The sequence below is a fragment of the Micropterus dolomieu genome, linkage group LG02 (genome assembly GCF_021292245.1).
Source record: "Micropterus dolomieu isolate WLL.071019.BEF.003 ecotype Adirondacks linkage group LG02, ASM2129224v1, whole genome shotgun sequence".
Taxonomy (NCBI): Eukaryota; Metazoa; Chordata; class Actinopteri; order Centrarchiformes; family Centrarchidae; genus Micropterus; species Micropterus dolomieu.
This window is the reverse complement of record NC_060151.1, coordinates 30509847-30527441: the sequence shown is the minus strand read 5'-3', so window position 1 is coordinate 30527441 and position 17595 is coordinate 30509847. Positions and strand designations below refer to the sequence as shown.

Below are 17595 nucleotides of genomic sequence, written 5' to 3'. Positions count from 1 at the left end.
CTCATGCAGCCTTGCTTTGCCTCATGTCGCTTCACATTATCTCACGTCCCTTCACATTATCACATGTTGCTTCACATTATCTCATGCAGCCTTGCTTTGCCTCATGTCGCTTCACGTTATCTCACGTCGCTTCACATTATCTCATGTCGCTTCACATTATCTCATGTCGCTTCACATTATCTCACGTCGCTTCACATTATCTCACGTTGCTTCACATTATCTCATGCAGCCTTGCTTTGCCTCATGTCGCTTCACGTTATCTCACGTCGCTTCACATTATCTCATGCAGCCTTGCTTTGCCTCATGTCGCTTCACGTTATCTCACGTCCCTTCACATTATCTCACGTTGCTTCACGTTATCTCACGTCGCTTCACATCTCCTGTCACTTCACATTATCTCACGTTGCTTCACATCTCACGTCGCTTCACATTATCTCACGTTGCTTCACGTTATCTCACGTCGCTTCACATCTCCTGTCACTTCACATTATCTCACGTCGCTTCACATAATCTCTCGTCGCTTCACATTATCTCACGTCGCTTCACGTTATCTCACGTTGCTCACGTTATCTCTCGTCGCTTCACGTTATCTCACGTCACTTCACATTATCTCATGTTGCTTCACACTATCTCATGCAGCCTTGCTTTGCCTCATGTCGCTTCACATTATCTCACGTCCCTTCACATTATCACATGTTGCTTCACATTATCTCATGCAGCCTTGCTTTGCCTCATGTCGCTTCACGTTATCTCACGTCGCTTCACATTATCTCATGTCGCTTCACATTATCTCATGTCGCTTCACATTATCTCATGTCGCTTCACATTATCTCACGTCGCTTCACATTATCTCATGCAGCCTTGCTTTGCCTCATGTCGCTTCACACTACTCATGTCACTTTGCGTCGCTTCACATTATCTCATGCAGCCTCGCTTTGCCTCATGTCGCTTCACATTATCTCACGTCCCTTCAGATTATCTCATATCGGTTCATTCACATTATCTCATGTCGCTCCACATTACCTCATGTCGCTTCACATTATGTCTCTTCACACTACTCATGTCACTTTGCGTCACTTTACATTATCTCATGTTGCTTCACATTATCTCATGTCGGTTCATTCACATTATCTCATGTCGCTTCACATTACCTCATGTCGCTTCACTCTATGTCTCTTCACACTACTCATGTCACTTTGCGTCACTTTACATTATCTCATGTTGCTTCAGATTATCTCATATCGGTTCATTCACATTATCTCATGTCGCTCCACATTACCTCATGTCGCTTCACATTATGTCTCTTCACACTACTCATGTCACTTTGCGTCGCTTCACATTATCTCATGTCGCTTCACATTATCTCATGTCGGTTCATTCACATTATCTCATGTCGCTTCACATTATCTCATGTCGGTTCATTCACATTATCTCATGTCGCTTCACATTATCTCACGTCGCTTCACATTATCTCATGTTGCCTCGCTTCACCTCATGTCGTTATCCATTGCTTCACATACCGCATTTTGCATCATGTCACTTCAAATGATGTAATGCCGCCTCGTGTGACCTCGTGTTGTCTAATGTCACCTCATTTTGCTTTACATGATCTCACGTTGCCTCAAATCACCTCACAGTATACTGCCACATGCCACTTCACATGGCCTCGCATCACCTCCTGTCACCTAATGTTGTCTCACATCATTTCACCTCATCTTCTGTCACTTCAATCGCTTTTCAGATCGTCTCACATAACTTGAGCAGTGTGATGCAACGGCCTGCCTCACACTGCTTCATGTTGCCTTGCATCATCTCTTGTGACGTTGCCTTATTTCTCAATGTCGTAAACACTCCCTTCTTAGTGAGAGGATGTCAGACAGGTGTAAATGAATAAAACACACATATTACTTCAGTAGAGAAAGCTAAAGGCTAAATCAGCCCAAAGGCTTCTGATCGGAGCCAGTCAGTCACACAACAAAAACAACAGGTGAGGTTGGCAGACGGACATCTTGGTGTGTCGGGTCCAAACACTCTGTATGATTATGATGCGCTGTATCGTCTGCTTCAGGCTGAACTTGCGGTCAGAGCATTTGGCTGATTAATCCCTGTTGTTATCCTCCCTGCTGCCACAGGAGTTTGACACCAGCCCATCCCTGTTTCATCTCTCCTTATTTAAACTGTCACTCATCAAAATGTTGGGAGCCAGAAGCTTAGTGGGCTCAGTGAGTTTTACTGAACTAACTGAGGATCCTCTGATGTAGCAGGAGAAAAGCTCTCAGTAGAATCTGTCACAGATTCTTTGACTCCATGAAGATTTTATGAAGCTGTTTACATGTAGTTGTCATTTCGCAATTCTCAAAGCCAGAACTAAATCCCTCCTTCTTACATCATTTGGTTTCATCATTAGGTTTTTCATAAATACACTACGCTTCAGCTTCAGCTAAATAATTATGCTTAGTTATAATGTTTTGAACTGGAAGTTTGGGGGATTTTAAACTTGTTATAACTCCTACCCTTCATATAATTATTTAATTCAGGATGTCATGTCCTACGTCTAAAATTGGAGAGAAAAGTGACATTCCAGATGCTCAACTTAAAAGCTTTTGCTGTTTATTCCACAATTTTTTTCTTAACCTTTAATCGGATCATATCAGACTGTGACAGTGCATCAGTGTATTTAGCAGGGTTGAGCGAGTACTCTGTTGAAACAAGTATCTGGGAAAGATAATGTACCTTTTATTAGTACGAATACCATCAGAGTAAAATGTGTCTATCTGTTTCCTAATAAACTATAAATAAAGGAACCTTTAAAAAAGGTTCTTTTGCTTTTGTAATCAAAAACATTGCTCTGATGCTCAATTCTGACGCTGTTCTGTAAATAGTTTTCTAATAAATAAAGCAACTTGTAATTAACCCATACCAATTTCAGGCTTAAATAACTAACTTCCCCCACGTCCAGGTTGAGTACGGATAGAGATAATTTAATTAGTTGAACAGATACAGATAGTGGTGTACTCGCTCACCCCTTGTATTTAGTCATAAACTGTCCTGAAGGCCTGATGTTACATGACTGTCATTAACGGATTTGTGCCTGCAGCTGTGCTCCCCTGCTCGGCCACAGCACAGCTTTTATACCAGAAACCTGCATCCTGCCCAGCACCCCCCATCGTCCCCTCAACCCTTTGCCCCTGCAGACTTGTTGACCCCGTTCTCTCAGCCTGCTGTGACTCAACCAAGAGCATCTGCTGCTTCTTACAGCCTGACGCCGACCCCCTCTGCTGATGTGACCTCCTGACAGTCTGCCCCTTTCCCTCCTGGACGTCATGAGTTCACTTTTGTTTTTGTTTTGGGTTTGCAGCTGGAGACAGGAACAGTGTCGGGAGTACCGGCAGCGTCGGCAGCACCCGCAGTGCCGGGAGCGGACAGAGCACCGAGAGCAACAACGCATCCAACGGACTCCAACACAACACAGGTCACCATGATAACGCCAACAAGGTACACAGCCAGACTGATGCACCTGCTGGTCCATCTGGTTAAAGGATCATTTCAGCATTTTTAAACCTGGACCCTACTTTCACATATTGTTGGTGTTGAAATGACTCGTAGGTACAGAAAGTTTTGAATCAGTGCAGTAGATGCTTCTGAACCGGCAGCTGAACCGGCTGCGAGGTATTCCTTCCTGTCCAAATGGCGTCCACAGAAAGTGCTTCTTGTTGCCAGGTGTCAGGTGTCTGACAACATCATGGAAAGGATCTGTATGAGGGACTCCGGGTGACCCTCTTTGTTGTTAACATGAAACTGAAGTCTCGCACTGGAATCTCGTGAGAGGCGAGTTGTTGAAGGAAGACGCCGTCGGTGGAAACGAGGGAGAGGAGTTTGTTGTGTGCGTAGAGGAGCTGCTAGCATTACTTTATTTCCTAACGTTAGTCCAACACACCAAACTTCTCTCTCACACTCTGACTCACGTTTCCACAGACGTCTTCCTGCAACAACTCACCGCACAAGATTTACAGTTGGATCTGGTCCAGACTCGGTCCTCCAGCCCTGATGTGACTATTAATGCATTTGACTTATATATATATATATTTAAAATCAGAGCCTGATAATCCGGCTAAGTACAAACTACATTAATTATTTAAACTTAAATAAAATGTGAGCAAAAATTCAGACTACAAACATTTTCATTTTCCTGGATTAATAACGTAAAAATATTGTTTGTCTGCTCATGAATCCTGATTTCTTGGTATAAAAACAAAGGTTCCATTAAAGATGTTGAATTTAGTATTTAAACATGGTATAGGGCTAATTTGTCAGGCTAATTTTAATTGTGTCAGTTCTCTAACTGATTCAGTTTGGTATTTTGTATTTTTGTGTGCAGCCGGCGCCCTCTGCTGTTGATTCTGCACACTTAGACCTCAGCAAACCGCCTGATCATCCTGCAGGTACTTTTCTTTTTGACTGTCCTTTACATTTTGTACTGTTTTTACACATTGTCTCCTGTACTATGTGAAGTTAAGAAAAGCAAAAATACTTGTGGACACTCTTGTCTTTGTGTTAGACTTCCTGTTACAGTCTATGGATATCAATATATGCTAGCTACTGTTTATATCTTTTTACTTAGAGATTTTTTTATTAGGACGTTTTTCCGTTATGCATACATGTTCCGTCACATATCACAGGATATAAGCAGCAAAATCTCCTTTTGTTTGATCTCTTGTTACATATGCAGATCAAATCAAATCACTATTGAAATCGAAACCACACCTTTACCATTACATTTTCATTTAAACGTAACCCATTTCTTTATGCATGAAAACATTCTGAACATTATCTTTTAGGTCCTGGTTAAATGGTTTCAAGATTTCTTCAGCTTGCTGTTTAAAGGGTGTATTATTTCATTTTTTCAACCTAGATTGGTTATGGCAGGGCAATACGCAACTTTAAGATAAAGAAAGTGGGAAGTTTCTAAAGAATTACTAAGATAATAATAATAATAATACATTTTATTTGTAATGCACTTTACATTTGAAGCAAATCTCAAAGTGCTACAGTTAAGATCATAAAAGCAAGGTAAGAACATCAATATAAAATACAAATAGATAATGCAACAACCTGCAGGGTTAATTAAAACTCATAGGTTCTGCTAAAAGTCTCAGTAGTCTGAGGTGCGCTCAGATGGTCAGGGAGGGCATTACTGATCCGAGGAGCAGCTGAAAGCCCGATCACCCATGGTGCTGAACTTAGTTCTGGGGGGAAGGAGGCGGTTTGAGTCACTGTACTAGTAAGATCTTACTAGTATCAAATACACCGGCTGAGGTCTGGTCTGGTGTCCCTGCAGGTGGGACTCCTCGGAAGCAGACCGTGACGGTGCAGAGACCTGCAGAGCAGAGTTTCTCCCAGCAGTTTGTTCGACCTCAGCAGCTCCTGGAGGGGAAGGTGAAGATCAGCACAGAGAGACCCAAACTGTCTTCATGCTGTCTTTTGTTTTTATTAATACTTTTACTTTGTTAAAAACCGGGATTTTGAGAAAGAAATGTGTGTTTGTACTTTGGTTGTGATGTAGGATGCAGAGGCCATCTATCAGTGGCTGAGTGAGTTCCAGTTGGAGCAGTATACTGGGAACTTCATCACTGCTGGTTATGACGTTCCCACCATCAGCAGGATGACTCCAGAGGTGACACATTTTTTTCTGTGAAGCCTATAGTGTTTTTTTATCCATGACTTGTGTAATTGTTTAGTCCTCTTATTAGATTTCCTTTACCTAGTCTAAAGGCGTGTCAAAGGAAATCCCCCAAATAAAATGCATTGTTGTTATTATTATTAAAGACTGATCATTTACTCTGCAAACTCACAGGTGTATTAAAATAAGGTTGGACCTGGTTGTTTGTGCAGCATGTATCAGACGGCTGACATATTCTATTCAAAAGGAAAAGTTCTTTGAATTTTTAAAAATTTGTTCCCACTCTTGATTGATAAGGTAACTTCTGATTAACTTATTTGTCACCTAATAAATTAAATGCAGGAAGCAAAGCGCTGACCCGTAGTTACATTTAAAGGCTCTGAAATATTCTGCCCCTCCATTAGTAAAAATGTTTTACAGTGGATTTGGTGTCATGACAGCCGATAATGTGCTGCTGTCTTTCGTCATGTTGCGTCTGCAGGATCTGACTGCCATCGGAGTGACCAAACCAGGCCACCGCAAGAAAATCTCCATCGAGATCAACAACCTGAACATGCCTGAGTGGCTGCCCGAGTACATCCCAGTAAGACGCCCAGCCATTTACTGAATACACTGACCTCTAAAACACTGTGATACCAACTGATCTGAGCGAACTGTTCTTTCTCACAGTCTGATCTGGGCGAGTGGCTCAGTGCCATCGGGCTCCCACAGTACAACAAAAAACTCTCAGAAAACGGCTACGACTCCATCAGCATTGTCAGAGACCTCACATGGGAGGACCTGCAGGAGATCGGCATCACCAAGCTGGGTGAGGACACTTCACATTCACATTTTGGCATGTGCTTGATAGGACCGTTGAGTTTTTTACTTGAATTTTTCCCCCCGAAACGGTAAAAAAGACACCCCACATCCCTATAGGATTGGGGCTGGATAGGGGTGGGAATCTCTGGGCACCACACGATTCGATTACGATTCAAAGGGCTGCGATTTGATTATAAAACGATTATCAGTGCATCTTGATGCATCATTTTACAGGATCCCTGGATAATTAATTTGTGCATTAAAATCCAAAAGAAACATCTCCTAATTAGCTTAAAAGGACTAGTTTGCATCCCTAATTTACTTTATTAAGCTCAGCTCCATGGTCCCTCATTTCTTTAACAACCAGTTGTCAGACTCTGAAACTGATGAATAATTATCAGGATATAGTCTACAGTCTGTGTACAGGACAGAGCTGCACACCAGTTTAGTCTAAGCTTGTGACTAATGTTCTCAACCCCTGATTAGTAGGTTAGTTAGTAATGACATACGGCTGATAATTGTTGCTAATTTAGCTAACGTTACATAAATAAATAAATATGTTTAGCATCTTTCACAGGACCCAAGGACGCGTTACACATAGTTACAGTGACATAGTTCAAGCAGTTGGGGAAACTACAGACTTTCATTAACGGGACACACTGTGACCTACGCTGCACGTTTGGTTCTGCCGCTCGCTCTCTCGCTCTTACCACACTCGCACAGTGTGCGAGTTAAAATTATTACTTGCGCATTGATATTAATCGATTGATTGATTGTGTGACATTTTAGGGTGGTTATTCATCCTGCAGCGGTGCTGTGCTGAATACAGTGGGAACACTGCTGGTCTCTCTGTTGTGCGCGCTCCGCAGACGGTCCGGGCGCTGTACTTCCGCAAGTTCCGCCTTTTGCGTTCCGTCAACATTATGTTATTAATTAACATTTAAATAATCGATTTTTAGACATTTGTTAATCGATTCATAATGTTCCACATCTGCATCTCGATGCATTTAAGAATCGATTATTTCTCCCACCCCTAGTGCTGGATCAAAAACAGATAGATCCGCACACCAAGTTTTTTTTCAGTTAAACTAATTTTAATAGCGGTGATGTATAGAGCACCGGTGCTCCTTTTAACTGGGGCTACTTGGTGTATCTGTCTCAACTCTGAATTTTCCCTCCAGGTCACCAGAAGAAGCTGATGCTGGCGGTGAAGAAGCTGTGTGATATCCAGAGGGCGATCCTTCAGGCTGAATCTGGCCAAGGCACACTGCGCCGCAGAGCCCCCGGAGCCCTCCACCTGGTCGCCATTGAGCCGCCTGACACAGCAGGTGAATGCTCTTCCCCTCACACCCCAAAGATGCTGACCTTCCAGGACAGCGAGTTGAGCGCTGAGCTGCAGACCGCCATGTCCAGCCACTACGGAGGCTGCGAGGAAGGCTTGGCCATCAAGCATGCAGTGGGAATGTACCAGAGTCAGGAGAGCATCGACAACCGGTCCAGAGGCTCTGGACGCTCCCAGGAACCCCCCACTGCTTCCATTACTCCCCACAGCTGGTCCCAGGAGAGTCTGGACGGCAGCCCCGCCAAGGAGAGAAACCTCCCAGAGGGCTGGGACCAGAGGCCTCTGCAGCAGCAGACGCTGCCCAAACAGGTGCCTCTGGGCACAGCAACCGTATTTAAGTACCCGGCAATCCCAGCCAAGCCGAAACTGTCTGGATCTCGTGGCTCCTCCCCTCATGGCTCCCCAGCATTAAAGGGTTTCAGCTACTTGCATTCTCAGTGTGGCTCCACAGACCTGAGCTCATCCTCAAGGCCCAAAAACCACACCATGACCCTGACACCGCCCAAGAAGCGCACCCAGACCACAACCCGCTACGCTCTGTCGGATGGAGAGCCAGATGAGGACGACGAAGACCCGGCATTTCCATCTGGAAACCTGTCATCCTATGCCACCTTGACCCGCAAACCCGGTCGCAGCCAGCTGGCTCGGTTAAAGTCGAGTCCAGAAAAGAACAGCAACGTAGGACGCAGTCAGTCCTTTGCAGTGCGCGCCCGAAAAAAAGGTCCGCCCCCTCCTCCTCCCAAGAGACTGAGCTCAGTGAGCAGCACCACCAGCGGAGAGCTGAGCGACAGCAGCACAACATCATCTGCTGGCGGGGTGATGACAGACAGTCCAGTGAGCTTGAGGAGCATCACGGCCTCTTTGGAAAGCAGGTCAGAGGAGAAAAAACAGCCAGGACCGAAACCAGACCTCGTCCAGCAGGCGACGCCTATGCCCTCCCTCAACTCTGCAGGGCAGGAGCCCAGAGAGGCTGCCGGGGTAAGGAAGAGGGTGCAGAGCGAGTGTATTTCCATCCAGACCAGCAGCAGCACAGAGCCGGATCAAGGGGTGAGGTCTGACTCGGAGGAAGAAGAATCAAAAGGTCGTGGACTGGAGGGGTCCTCGTCCCCTCAGAACAGCTCCAGTGAATGCATCCCCTTCGCCGAGGAGGGCAACTTGACCATCAAACAGAGACCCAAAGCTCCGGGGCCACCCAGGGCTGAGGCCGTGCTGGAGCCTCCAGAGAAACCAGCAGCCAAGAGCCTGGAGGTGCCCGAGTTTAATCTGAAGGAGTCGGACACAGTTAAGCGCCGACATAAACCCAAAGACAAGGAGCAGGAAGGAGGCTCCCCGAGCAGGGAGGGAACGAGGGAAGCCGGGTCAGAGTACGGCGGCAGCAGGCCTCCGTCCCAGGAGGTCAGTCTAAGGATCAGTGAGGCCAGTCAGCACAGGCCGGCCAGTCCTGCAACAGGATCTCCCATCAAACCTCCGCTCTCCCCGAAACCTGCCGTGGCCCCAAAACCTGTGCGCCACAGTCTACTGGCAGCACAAGGTAAGATTTTTAGGTTAGTGGTTTTGATGTGTATTTGAAGAAAACCAGAATGAAACAATAGAAATTAGCCTGAATCAAGTCTTGCATTTAAATCTTGAATACAACAAAAAATAAAGTATTATATCCTCAGAAGCAGCAAGACATTTCTTCATCTTGAGAAAGGTGGGCTTACCAGTAATGACTGAACCTCCATCTCACTCAAACCAAAACAAACTGTACAGTATCCCAACTTCAAGTCTGCAAAAATCATTTACCTTGAATCTGACCAGAGCAGTTTCAAATTATTATGGGTTTTACAATGAACAACATGCAACCAATGGTCTGATTATTCCCATATCTGGAGGTGATCAAATTTCAGAAATGTCCATTTAAACATTTAAACTTGGTTATGACCCAGGACCTGCTGCTCCTGACTTGGAACATGTTGCTCTTGACCTTGAATTTGTTGCTCCTGAAGAGCTACCAGTTCCAAGTCAAGTCAAGAGCAACAGGTTCCAAGTCAAGTCAAGAGCAACAGGTTCCAAGTCAAGTCAAGAGCAACCAGTTCCACATCAAGAGCAACAGGTTCCAAGTCAAGTCAAGAGCAACCAGTTCCAGGTTCCAAGACAAGAGCAACAGGTTCCAAGTCAAGAGCAACCAGTTCCAGGTTCCAAGACAAGAGCAACAGGTTCCAAGTCAAGAGGAGCAAGTTCCAGCGACTTGCAACTTGATGCTCTTGACTTTGGACTTGTTCTTGATTTGCGACTTGATGCTCTTGACTTGCAATTTGTTGCTTTTGACTTGGAACCTGTTGCTCTTGACTTGCAAGTTGATGCTCTTGACTTTGGAATTGTTCTTGATTTGCGACTTGATGCTCTTGACTTTGAACTTGTTGCTCTTGACTTGTGATTTGTTGCTCTTGACTTGGAACCTGTTGCTTTTGACTTGCTACTTGATGCTCTTGACTTTGGACCTGTTGTTCTTGACTTGCGATTTGTTGCTCTTGACTTGGAACCTGTTGCTTTGACTTGCTACTTGATGCTCTTGACTTTGGACCTGTTGTTCTTGACTTGCGATTTGTTGCTCTTGACTTGGAACCTGTTGCTTTGACTTGCTACTTGATGCTCTTGACTTTGGACCTGTTGTTCTTGACTTGCGATTTGTTGCTCTTGACTTGGAACCTGTTGCTTTGACTTGCTACTTGATGCTCTTGACTTTGGACCTGTTGTTCTTGACTTGCGATTTGTTGCTCTTGACTTGGAACCTGTTGCTTTGACTTGCTACTTGATGCTCTTGACTTTGGACCTGTTGTTCTTGACTTGCGATTTGTTGCTCTTGACTTGGAACCTGTTGCTTTGACTTGCTACTTGATGCTCTTGACTTTGGACCTGTTGTTCTTGACTTGCGATTTGTTGCTCTTGACTTGGAACCTGTTGCTTTGACTTGCTACTTGATGCTCTTGACTTTGGACCTGTTGTTCTTGACTTGCGATTTGTTGCTCTTGACTTGGAACCTGTTGCTTTGACTTGCTACTTGATGCTCTTGACTTTGGACCTGTTGTTCTTGACTTGCGATTTGTTGCTCTTGACTTGGAACCTGTTGCTTTGACTTGCTACTTGATGCTCTTGACTTTGGACCTGTTGTTCTTGACTTGCGATTTGTTGCTCTTGACTTGGAACCTGTTGCTTTGACTTGCTACTTGATGCTCTTGACTTTGGACCTGTTGTTCTTGACTTGCGATTTGTTGCTCTTGACTTGGAACCTGTTGCTTTTGACTTGCTACTTGATGCTCTTGACTTTGGACCTGCTGTTCTTGACTTGCGATTTGTTGCTCTTGACTTGGAACCTGTTGCTTTGACTTGCTACTCGATGCTCTTGACTTTGGACCTGTTGTTCTTGACTTGCGATTTGTTGCTCTTGACTTGGAACCTGTTGCTTTTGACTTGCTACTTGATGCTCTTGACTTTGGACTTGATGATCTTGACTTGGAACATGTTGCTCTTGACTTACGACTTTTTGAGCAATGTTGCAGAGCAATCTTGCTAGTGGCAAGTCCGACTATGTTTTGAATGTATAGCGGCGGTGCGGGGCGGGTGACAGAGTGGTGGGGAAAAGGGATCACGGTAGTAATCTTTACTCATTACCATTGATGGCAACGTTGCCCTTCACAATTGCTCTAAAAGTTGCTCTGTGTATCATCAGCTTTAGAACTTGTTGCTCTTGACTTACGACTTGATGCTCTTGACTTTGAACTTGATGCTCTTGACTTTGAACTTGATGCTCTTGACTTTGAACGTGTTGCTCTTGACTTACGACTTGATGCTTTTGACTTTGAACGTGTTGCTCTTGACTTATGACTTGATGCTCTTGACTTTGAACGTGTTGCTCTTGACTTATGACTTGATGCTCTTGACTTTGAACGTGTTGCTCTTGACTTTGAACTTGATGCTCTTGACTTTGAACTTGATGCTCTTGACTTTGAACTTTATGCTCTTGACTTTGAACGTGTTGCTCTTGACTTACGACTTGATGCTCTTGACTTTGAACGTGTTGCTCTTGACTTACGACTTGATGCTTTGACTTTGAACTTGACGCTCTCGAATTGGGACTTGATGTTCTTGACTTACAACTTGATGCTCTTGACTTACGACTTGATGCTCTTGACTTTGAACTTGACGCTCTTGACTTTGAACTTGACGCTCTCGAATTGGGACTTGATGCTCTTGACTTTGAACGTGTTGCTCTTGACTTTGAACGTGTTGCTCTTGAATTGGGACTTGTTGGTATTTTACTTGTTGCCGTCTCTTCATTAGCTGGACTCTCCTCTCCATCTGTGACCGTCACTGTTGTTCAAAGTGTAGCCTTCACCTCTCCATCCGCTTACGGGTCCCCAGCTTCGGCCCCTCAGAGTCCCTCTCTGACAGCAGCCAGGCCTCAGGTGTGTGTAGTGGGTCCGGGTCTCGTCCCTGAATCGACCTGCGGGACTGAGGGGGTTCAGCAAAGACTGGATCAGACCAGCACGTCTTTGGAAGCAGCTCTGATGGCTGTGGAGAGAAAACTGAACCTGGAGGACCACCCAGACAGGTAGGCATGAATAAATATCCTGTCACAAGCATTTCTGTCTGTGATGGGGGTCGGTTTTTGACCCCTGTTCTTTCTTTAGCAGTTTGTTTCATGATCATTACCGCTGCTCTCTGCCTTGGGCTTTCCACATAGTCACATGGAAGGGCAGGGAGAACCCAGAACAGAGCCATACCTCCAAACATAACTTTCTGCGGCGCAAATATCTGTTTCTTGGATGAATGTTGTCCTGACCGAAATATTAATTGTTTGTGATGTTTTCTCACTAGTGGATCAAACACAGTGAAGTCCGCAGGGACCATTCTGGACGACATCGGCAACATGTTTGACGACCTGGCCGACCAGCTGGACGCCATGTTGGACTGAAGACTTTTCATATTGGCCAAAATAAAAAAATATTCACCCTCAAACTCAGGAAGTGAAACAGAGAAAGAAACAAAGGGGGAAAGGAGGGTCAACCGAGAGATTTCCCCACTGATGTTGTACTCTGAACCATATGACACAGGCAGAGCAGCGAAACTCAGACTCCTGTGTTGTTTCTCAGCCTGAACACCAGCACTTAATCTGCACTGTGCTTCCTCAACAAGGTCCTTTACTTTAACAGAGAGTTGAATCTGGTTTCTGTACGGATAGATTCCCTTTTTTAACCTTTTTAACGCTCGTGTCGTCGTGTCTTATCAAACACGAACCGAACACTGAGGCAAAACTTGGACCAGCCGTGTTTTATCAGCTCACTGTGAGGGAAAACTCCTCCACAGATTATTATGATTCTTGTCATATACAGTGAAGTTTTATCTTTTTGATGTAATAGTAATAGAAAGCCGAAGTCCTGACATCACTTCCTGTTCAGCTTCTGTTCCACTACCTTCGGTCACTCGGTGCAATCTGTCAGTCTTTCTGAAAAGTGTTTTAAAGCAGCATTATGTAAGATGTGTTTTTGTGATGTTGTGCCCCAAACATTTCAGAGTTGTAAGTAAGTTCTGCTGTACACGTGCAATTGTTATGATTATATTACTTATGATGTTGCCAACGTTGCTAACAGCCAAACATCAAGCAAGACAAGACAACAATATTACTGACCAGCCCAACAGAATGATGGCCAGCTCGCCGTTTGTCCTGCAGCCTTTTATTTCTCAAAGCCCTCGCCAACGTCCGGCAGCCTCTAGCTTCCTCTGGCAGCGTCCTCTTCAGTCCCTTTGCCTCTGCCATTAGTTAACGTAACATCCATAGAAGCTGCCGAGCCCAGTTGTTGCCCGCTCGCCCAGCTTTGGGTCGACGCTGTTGCTTGAAACTTGGGTGGCGAGCTAGCCAACAAAACTAGCAACAGCATACGACGAAAGAGCACTTAACAGTAACATTACCAATGTCTGAGTGTGTTATCTAGTAAGTTTGCTAACATGAACTCCAGATTTATAGCTAGCAGCTAAACCTCTGGCAGATTTTTCTAGAGTCGTCAACTTTGCTAACAGCCAAACATCGAGCAATCGAGAGCAACAACACAGCGATATTACTGACTAGTCCAACAGAAAGAAGTCCAGCTCGCCTTTTATTTCACGGAGCTCTTGCCAACATCCGGCCGCCTCTTGCTTAGTCTCTTTTGTTGCCCACTCGCCTCGGCTCTGGCTCGACACCGGGTGCCGCTCTCCACCAGCAGCAGCTTAATGTTGCTTGAAACTTGGGTGGCGAGCTAGCCAACAAAGCTAGCAAACAGCAACCGGCGCAGGAGCACTTACAGCAACGTTACAGATGTCCGAGTACGTTATCTAGTAAGTTTTCTAACATCAACTCCAGATTAATAGCTAGCAGCTAACTTTTCTTTGTTCTTTATTTGGATTTCCATCAGCTGCAAAAAACAATCAAAAAGGTTCCAGAACAGAAATAAATAAAGTCACATCTATATTTTAAAGTTTTAATGACTTTTTAAATTTTTTTTACTTTTGATCTACCTGAATTAAAGTTAGTGAAAGGCTGCTAAAAACAAAAATATTTATTAGAGGCCAACCAATAAAACAACTGAAATCTAAAATTAACTAATTACGGATAATAATAATAATAATAATAATAATGATAATAATAAGATCATGTCTGTGTTTATAACAGCCGTTAAACGACAATTGAAAAAGAAAACAGAGACGGAGCCGTCAATAATGTTATCAGTGGTGTCATTGCATAGTTTGTCCACTAGAGGGCGCTCTGCAGTTTCCCTGTTCAGGGGACAGTTTTTTAAAACTGCAATATGTCATGTAATCTTGGCGAGGTCTCGTAACTACACACAACACACGTTAGGGATACTCTTTGTTTATGTTACGTGTTTCTGAAAAGAAGAAAAACAAACTACATCGGCCGATTTATCGGATTTAAAAAAACTAAAATATCAAAATCAGTCCTAAAAATCCCATATCGGCCGGGCTGTAATAATAATTAAACAGTGTTACTATATAGTTCTAAATGATATGCCATCCATATCAAGACACACTGTTAGTGGTTATTTGTGTTGTTCTGAACGTTAATGTGATTTATAAAAGCTCTTTTCTTCCTCGTGGAACAGAACCTGGACCGGCTCTCTGTTCAGGCTCTATCCTGTCTGACCATTTCAAAATGTACCCTTGTAATATTTAAGCAAAGCAAAACATTTATTTTATACCAAGTACTTTTAACCACGTGTAGTTAGCCACATGGCTCAGTGTCGGCGTGTTTGTGTTCTTTAAAGTGTTTATGAAGCTACAGCAAACCCGTGCTCAGTCGTGTCGTTTCTACAAAGGGAAGCATGTTCAGCTCATTTCACGTGTGGACTCAGTCGGTGTGTACATTCGGAGACATGTCGGTGATATACAGACTATTTTTTGATATTCAATTTAGCCAAATTAGTATTTAAATTAGACTTATCTAAATATATATATATTGTACACCAGAGGTATATACAGGAGCAGATATTAAACCAAAGTGTTTGTACAGATTTTCTTCCTCTGATATTTTCACAAACATTTCCTTTGTGCAGAACCCTGATCTGTCCTCTTCCTGCGTGTTACAAGATGTTTATGAAATGTTGTTTTCCTGTGCAGCGTGTGGAGAAAGTGTCTGTATTTAGCATGAAGAGACCGTTAACTCTGGTGTGTGAGGGGGGTTTGTCCTGCGATCATGTGACCTCTGTGTGAATGAGATGCACATTATTTTATTTTTACCCCATCAGCTTTCCAACAACTCAGCCTCTGATTGGCTACTACCTCCGTCGGTTAAAGGGTAATGTCAGTATTTTTAAACCTGGGCTCTGTTTCTACGTATGTTGGTGTTGAAATGACTCCTAGGTACGAACAGGTTTGAATCTGCTCAGACAACAAACTCCTCCCCGTCGTTTCCACCGGCGTCTTCCTCCGTGGCCGAATCGAATGACTGTGGTTAGTTCTGACGTGTCTGGACAGTGTAATTGCCCGTTCTCATTCCCAGAGCGTCAAACAGCTACACTTTGTCACGTCTTTTAGCGTCTGGTATCAACGCACATGGCTGCCTTTAGCGTTATTGGTCAAGAGTCTGAGTAAGGAGGTGGATGGGTGGGACAAAAACCAGACTTTCCTTTTAGAGATTTTATGTACTGTAGCTGGATTAATTTAAGTTACTTAACTGAAGTAACTTATTTCATGTAAGTAACGTAGATTTTTTAAGTCGAACCATGATGTTTTCCTAAACATAACCAAGTAGTTTTGTTGCGTTTTACAACGTTAGCCGTACGCGTCCAAAAACAACGCCAAAGGGTCTCTGCAGGTTGGGAAAAACAGTATGAGCCGTGAAGAAGCACTTTTTGTGGACGTGTCTTCTGCACGGGTTACAAAACATTTTGTACCTGCTAGTTGTTTCAACATCAAAATATGTGAAACAGGGTACGAGTTTAAAAAATAGTGAAAGTTCCTTCAAGTTTAGGTTTAGCCAATCAGAGACTGCGTAGGCGGCAGGACTTGACACAAAGCTGGTGGGGGTCAAAAACAACGCGTGAGACGCTCTCAGGAAAATCCCTCCTCATCCTCCATGTTCTGCTGCTCGCAGCTGCGGAAAATTTAAAAAGCCAAATTCAAAAGAAATCAAACAAATTAAATACACAACACGTTCTGATACAAGTGTTTGAGTTAATCAGCTGATTAAAGCTCTGCTAAGGTCGACATCTCTGTATTATAAACTCTTTATTCCAATAGTTTTGAGATACAGGAGTTTTGATTTCCATGAGCTGTAAGCCTTAATCATCAATATCAAAACGATTTATGTGTGTTCTAGCGTATGGAAGTGTCACTTGTTGGATTAAATTACGTTAGAAAAAAAATTCTAATATATATATATATTTTTCTTTTTTGAGATTCACCTGTTTGTATTTTTTTATTTACTTTGTTGTAATTAAAGGAGACCTATTATGCTTTTCCATATTTTATGATTTATTTACAATGTAATAATGTTGGATGTTCATGTTAAACGTGGCCAAAGCTTCAGATAATGAGGTTAAAGTATTTAAAGAAATCCCTGTGAGCAAAAACCTCAGATTTCGTCCTGTTCTGAACGCTCAGCTTTGAACTGATTTTTGTACCAACAGCTCCGCCGGAGTCAGACGGAGCCGCTGTTCCATATATGGTCATTTGCTCCCATAGCAACAGCACAGCGACGCTCAGTCTGCCTTTTCCGCCCAGTGACAACAGCAGCCTGGTAACATGCTTCAGGTCTTGGCCAATCAGAAGACAGTGGGCTTTGAGAGGGGGGGTCTTAAAGAGACAGGAGCATCTACTGCTTGTTTCAGACAGAGGCTGAAATGAAGGCCAACATGAAGAGCCAGTATAAGACAGAAAATTATTTTTATTGAATTTTGAATCATGCAAAGCTGCCATACAGGAGTCACAGAACTACAATATAGGACTGGAAATACAGAATAATGGGTCTCCTTTAAATGAAAAACATTAGGTCTGAGGACTGAGCTTTTTGTCTTTAACACCTGGATGAATTTTTGCATGATCGTGATCATGATTGCACTGTGGATTCGGTTGAAGTCTGCAAGCTGCAGAGCCCAAAGTAATGTTTGTGTTGCTGTAGATGTTTGCTTCTCAAGTGTGGAGTGGGACCATTGTTGCCTCCACACCTGACACAGCACCAACTACACCTGCAGATCTCACCACTGGGTGTTTTCAGCCTCGGGGGGGGGGGGGCAGA

At 43.8% G+C, this 17595-nt stretch overlaps 1 protein-coding gene across 3 annotated transcripts in view; it reads left to right on the top strand.

The window, feature by feature from the left end:
- The window catches only part of LOC123961795 (caskin-2-like), a 68089-nt gene extending 55265 nt beyond the window's left edge, over window positions 1-12824 (top strand). For 2 of the 3 annotated variants that reach the window (XM_046037515.1, XM_046037506.1), the window contains 9 exons: window positions 3359-3495; window positions 4379-4442; window positions 5339-5436; window positions 5564-5674; window positions 6162-6263; window positions 6350-6488; window positions 7663-9354; window positions 12147-12417; window positions 12684-12824. In XM_046037515.1, coding sequence (XP_045893471.1) covers window positions 3359-3495; window positions 4379-4442; window positions 5339-5436; window positions 5564-5674; window positions 6162-6263; window positions 6350-6488; window positions 7663-9354; window positions 12147-12417; window positions 12684-12780 — 2711 coding nt within the window. In that variant the 3' untranslated portion in view covers window positions 12781-12824. The remainder of the gene's footprint in view (window positions 1-3358; window positions 3496-4378; window positions 4443-5338; window positions 5437-5563; window positions 5675-6161; window positions 6264-6349; window positions 6489-7662; window positions 9355-12146; window positions 12418-12683) is intronic. The other variant, XM_046037498.1, reaches the window with a different exon arrangement.
- Window positions 12825-17595: the final 4771 nt, after the last annotated feature.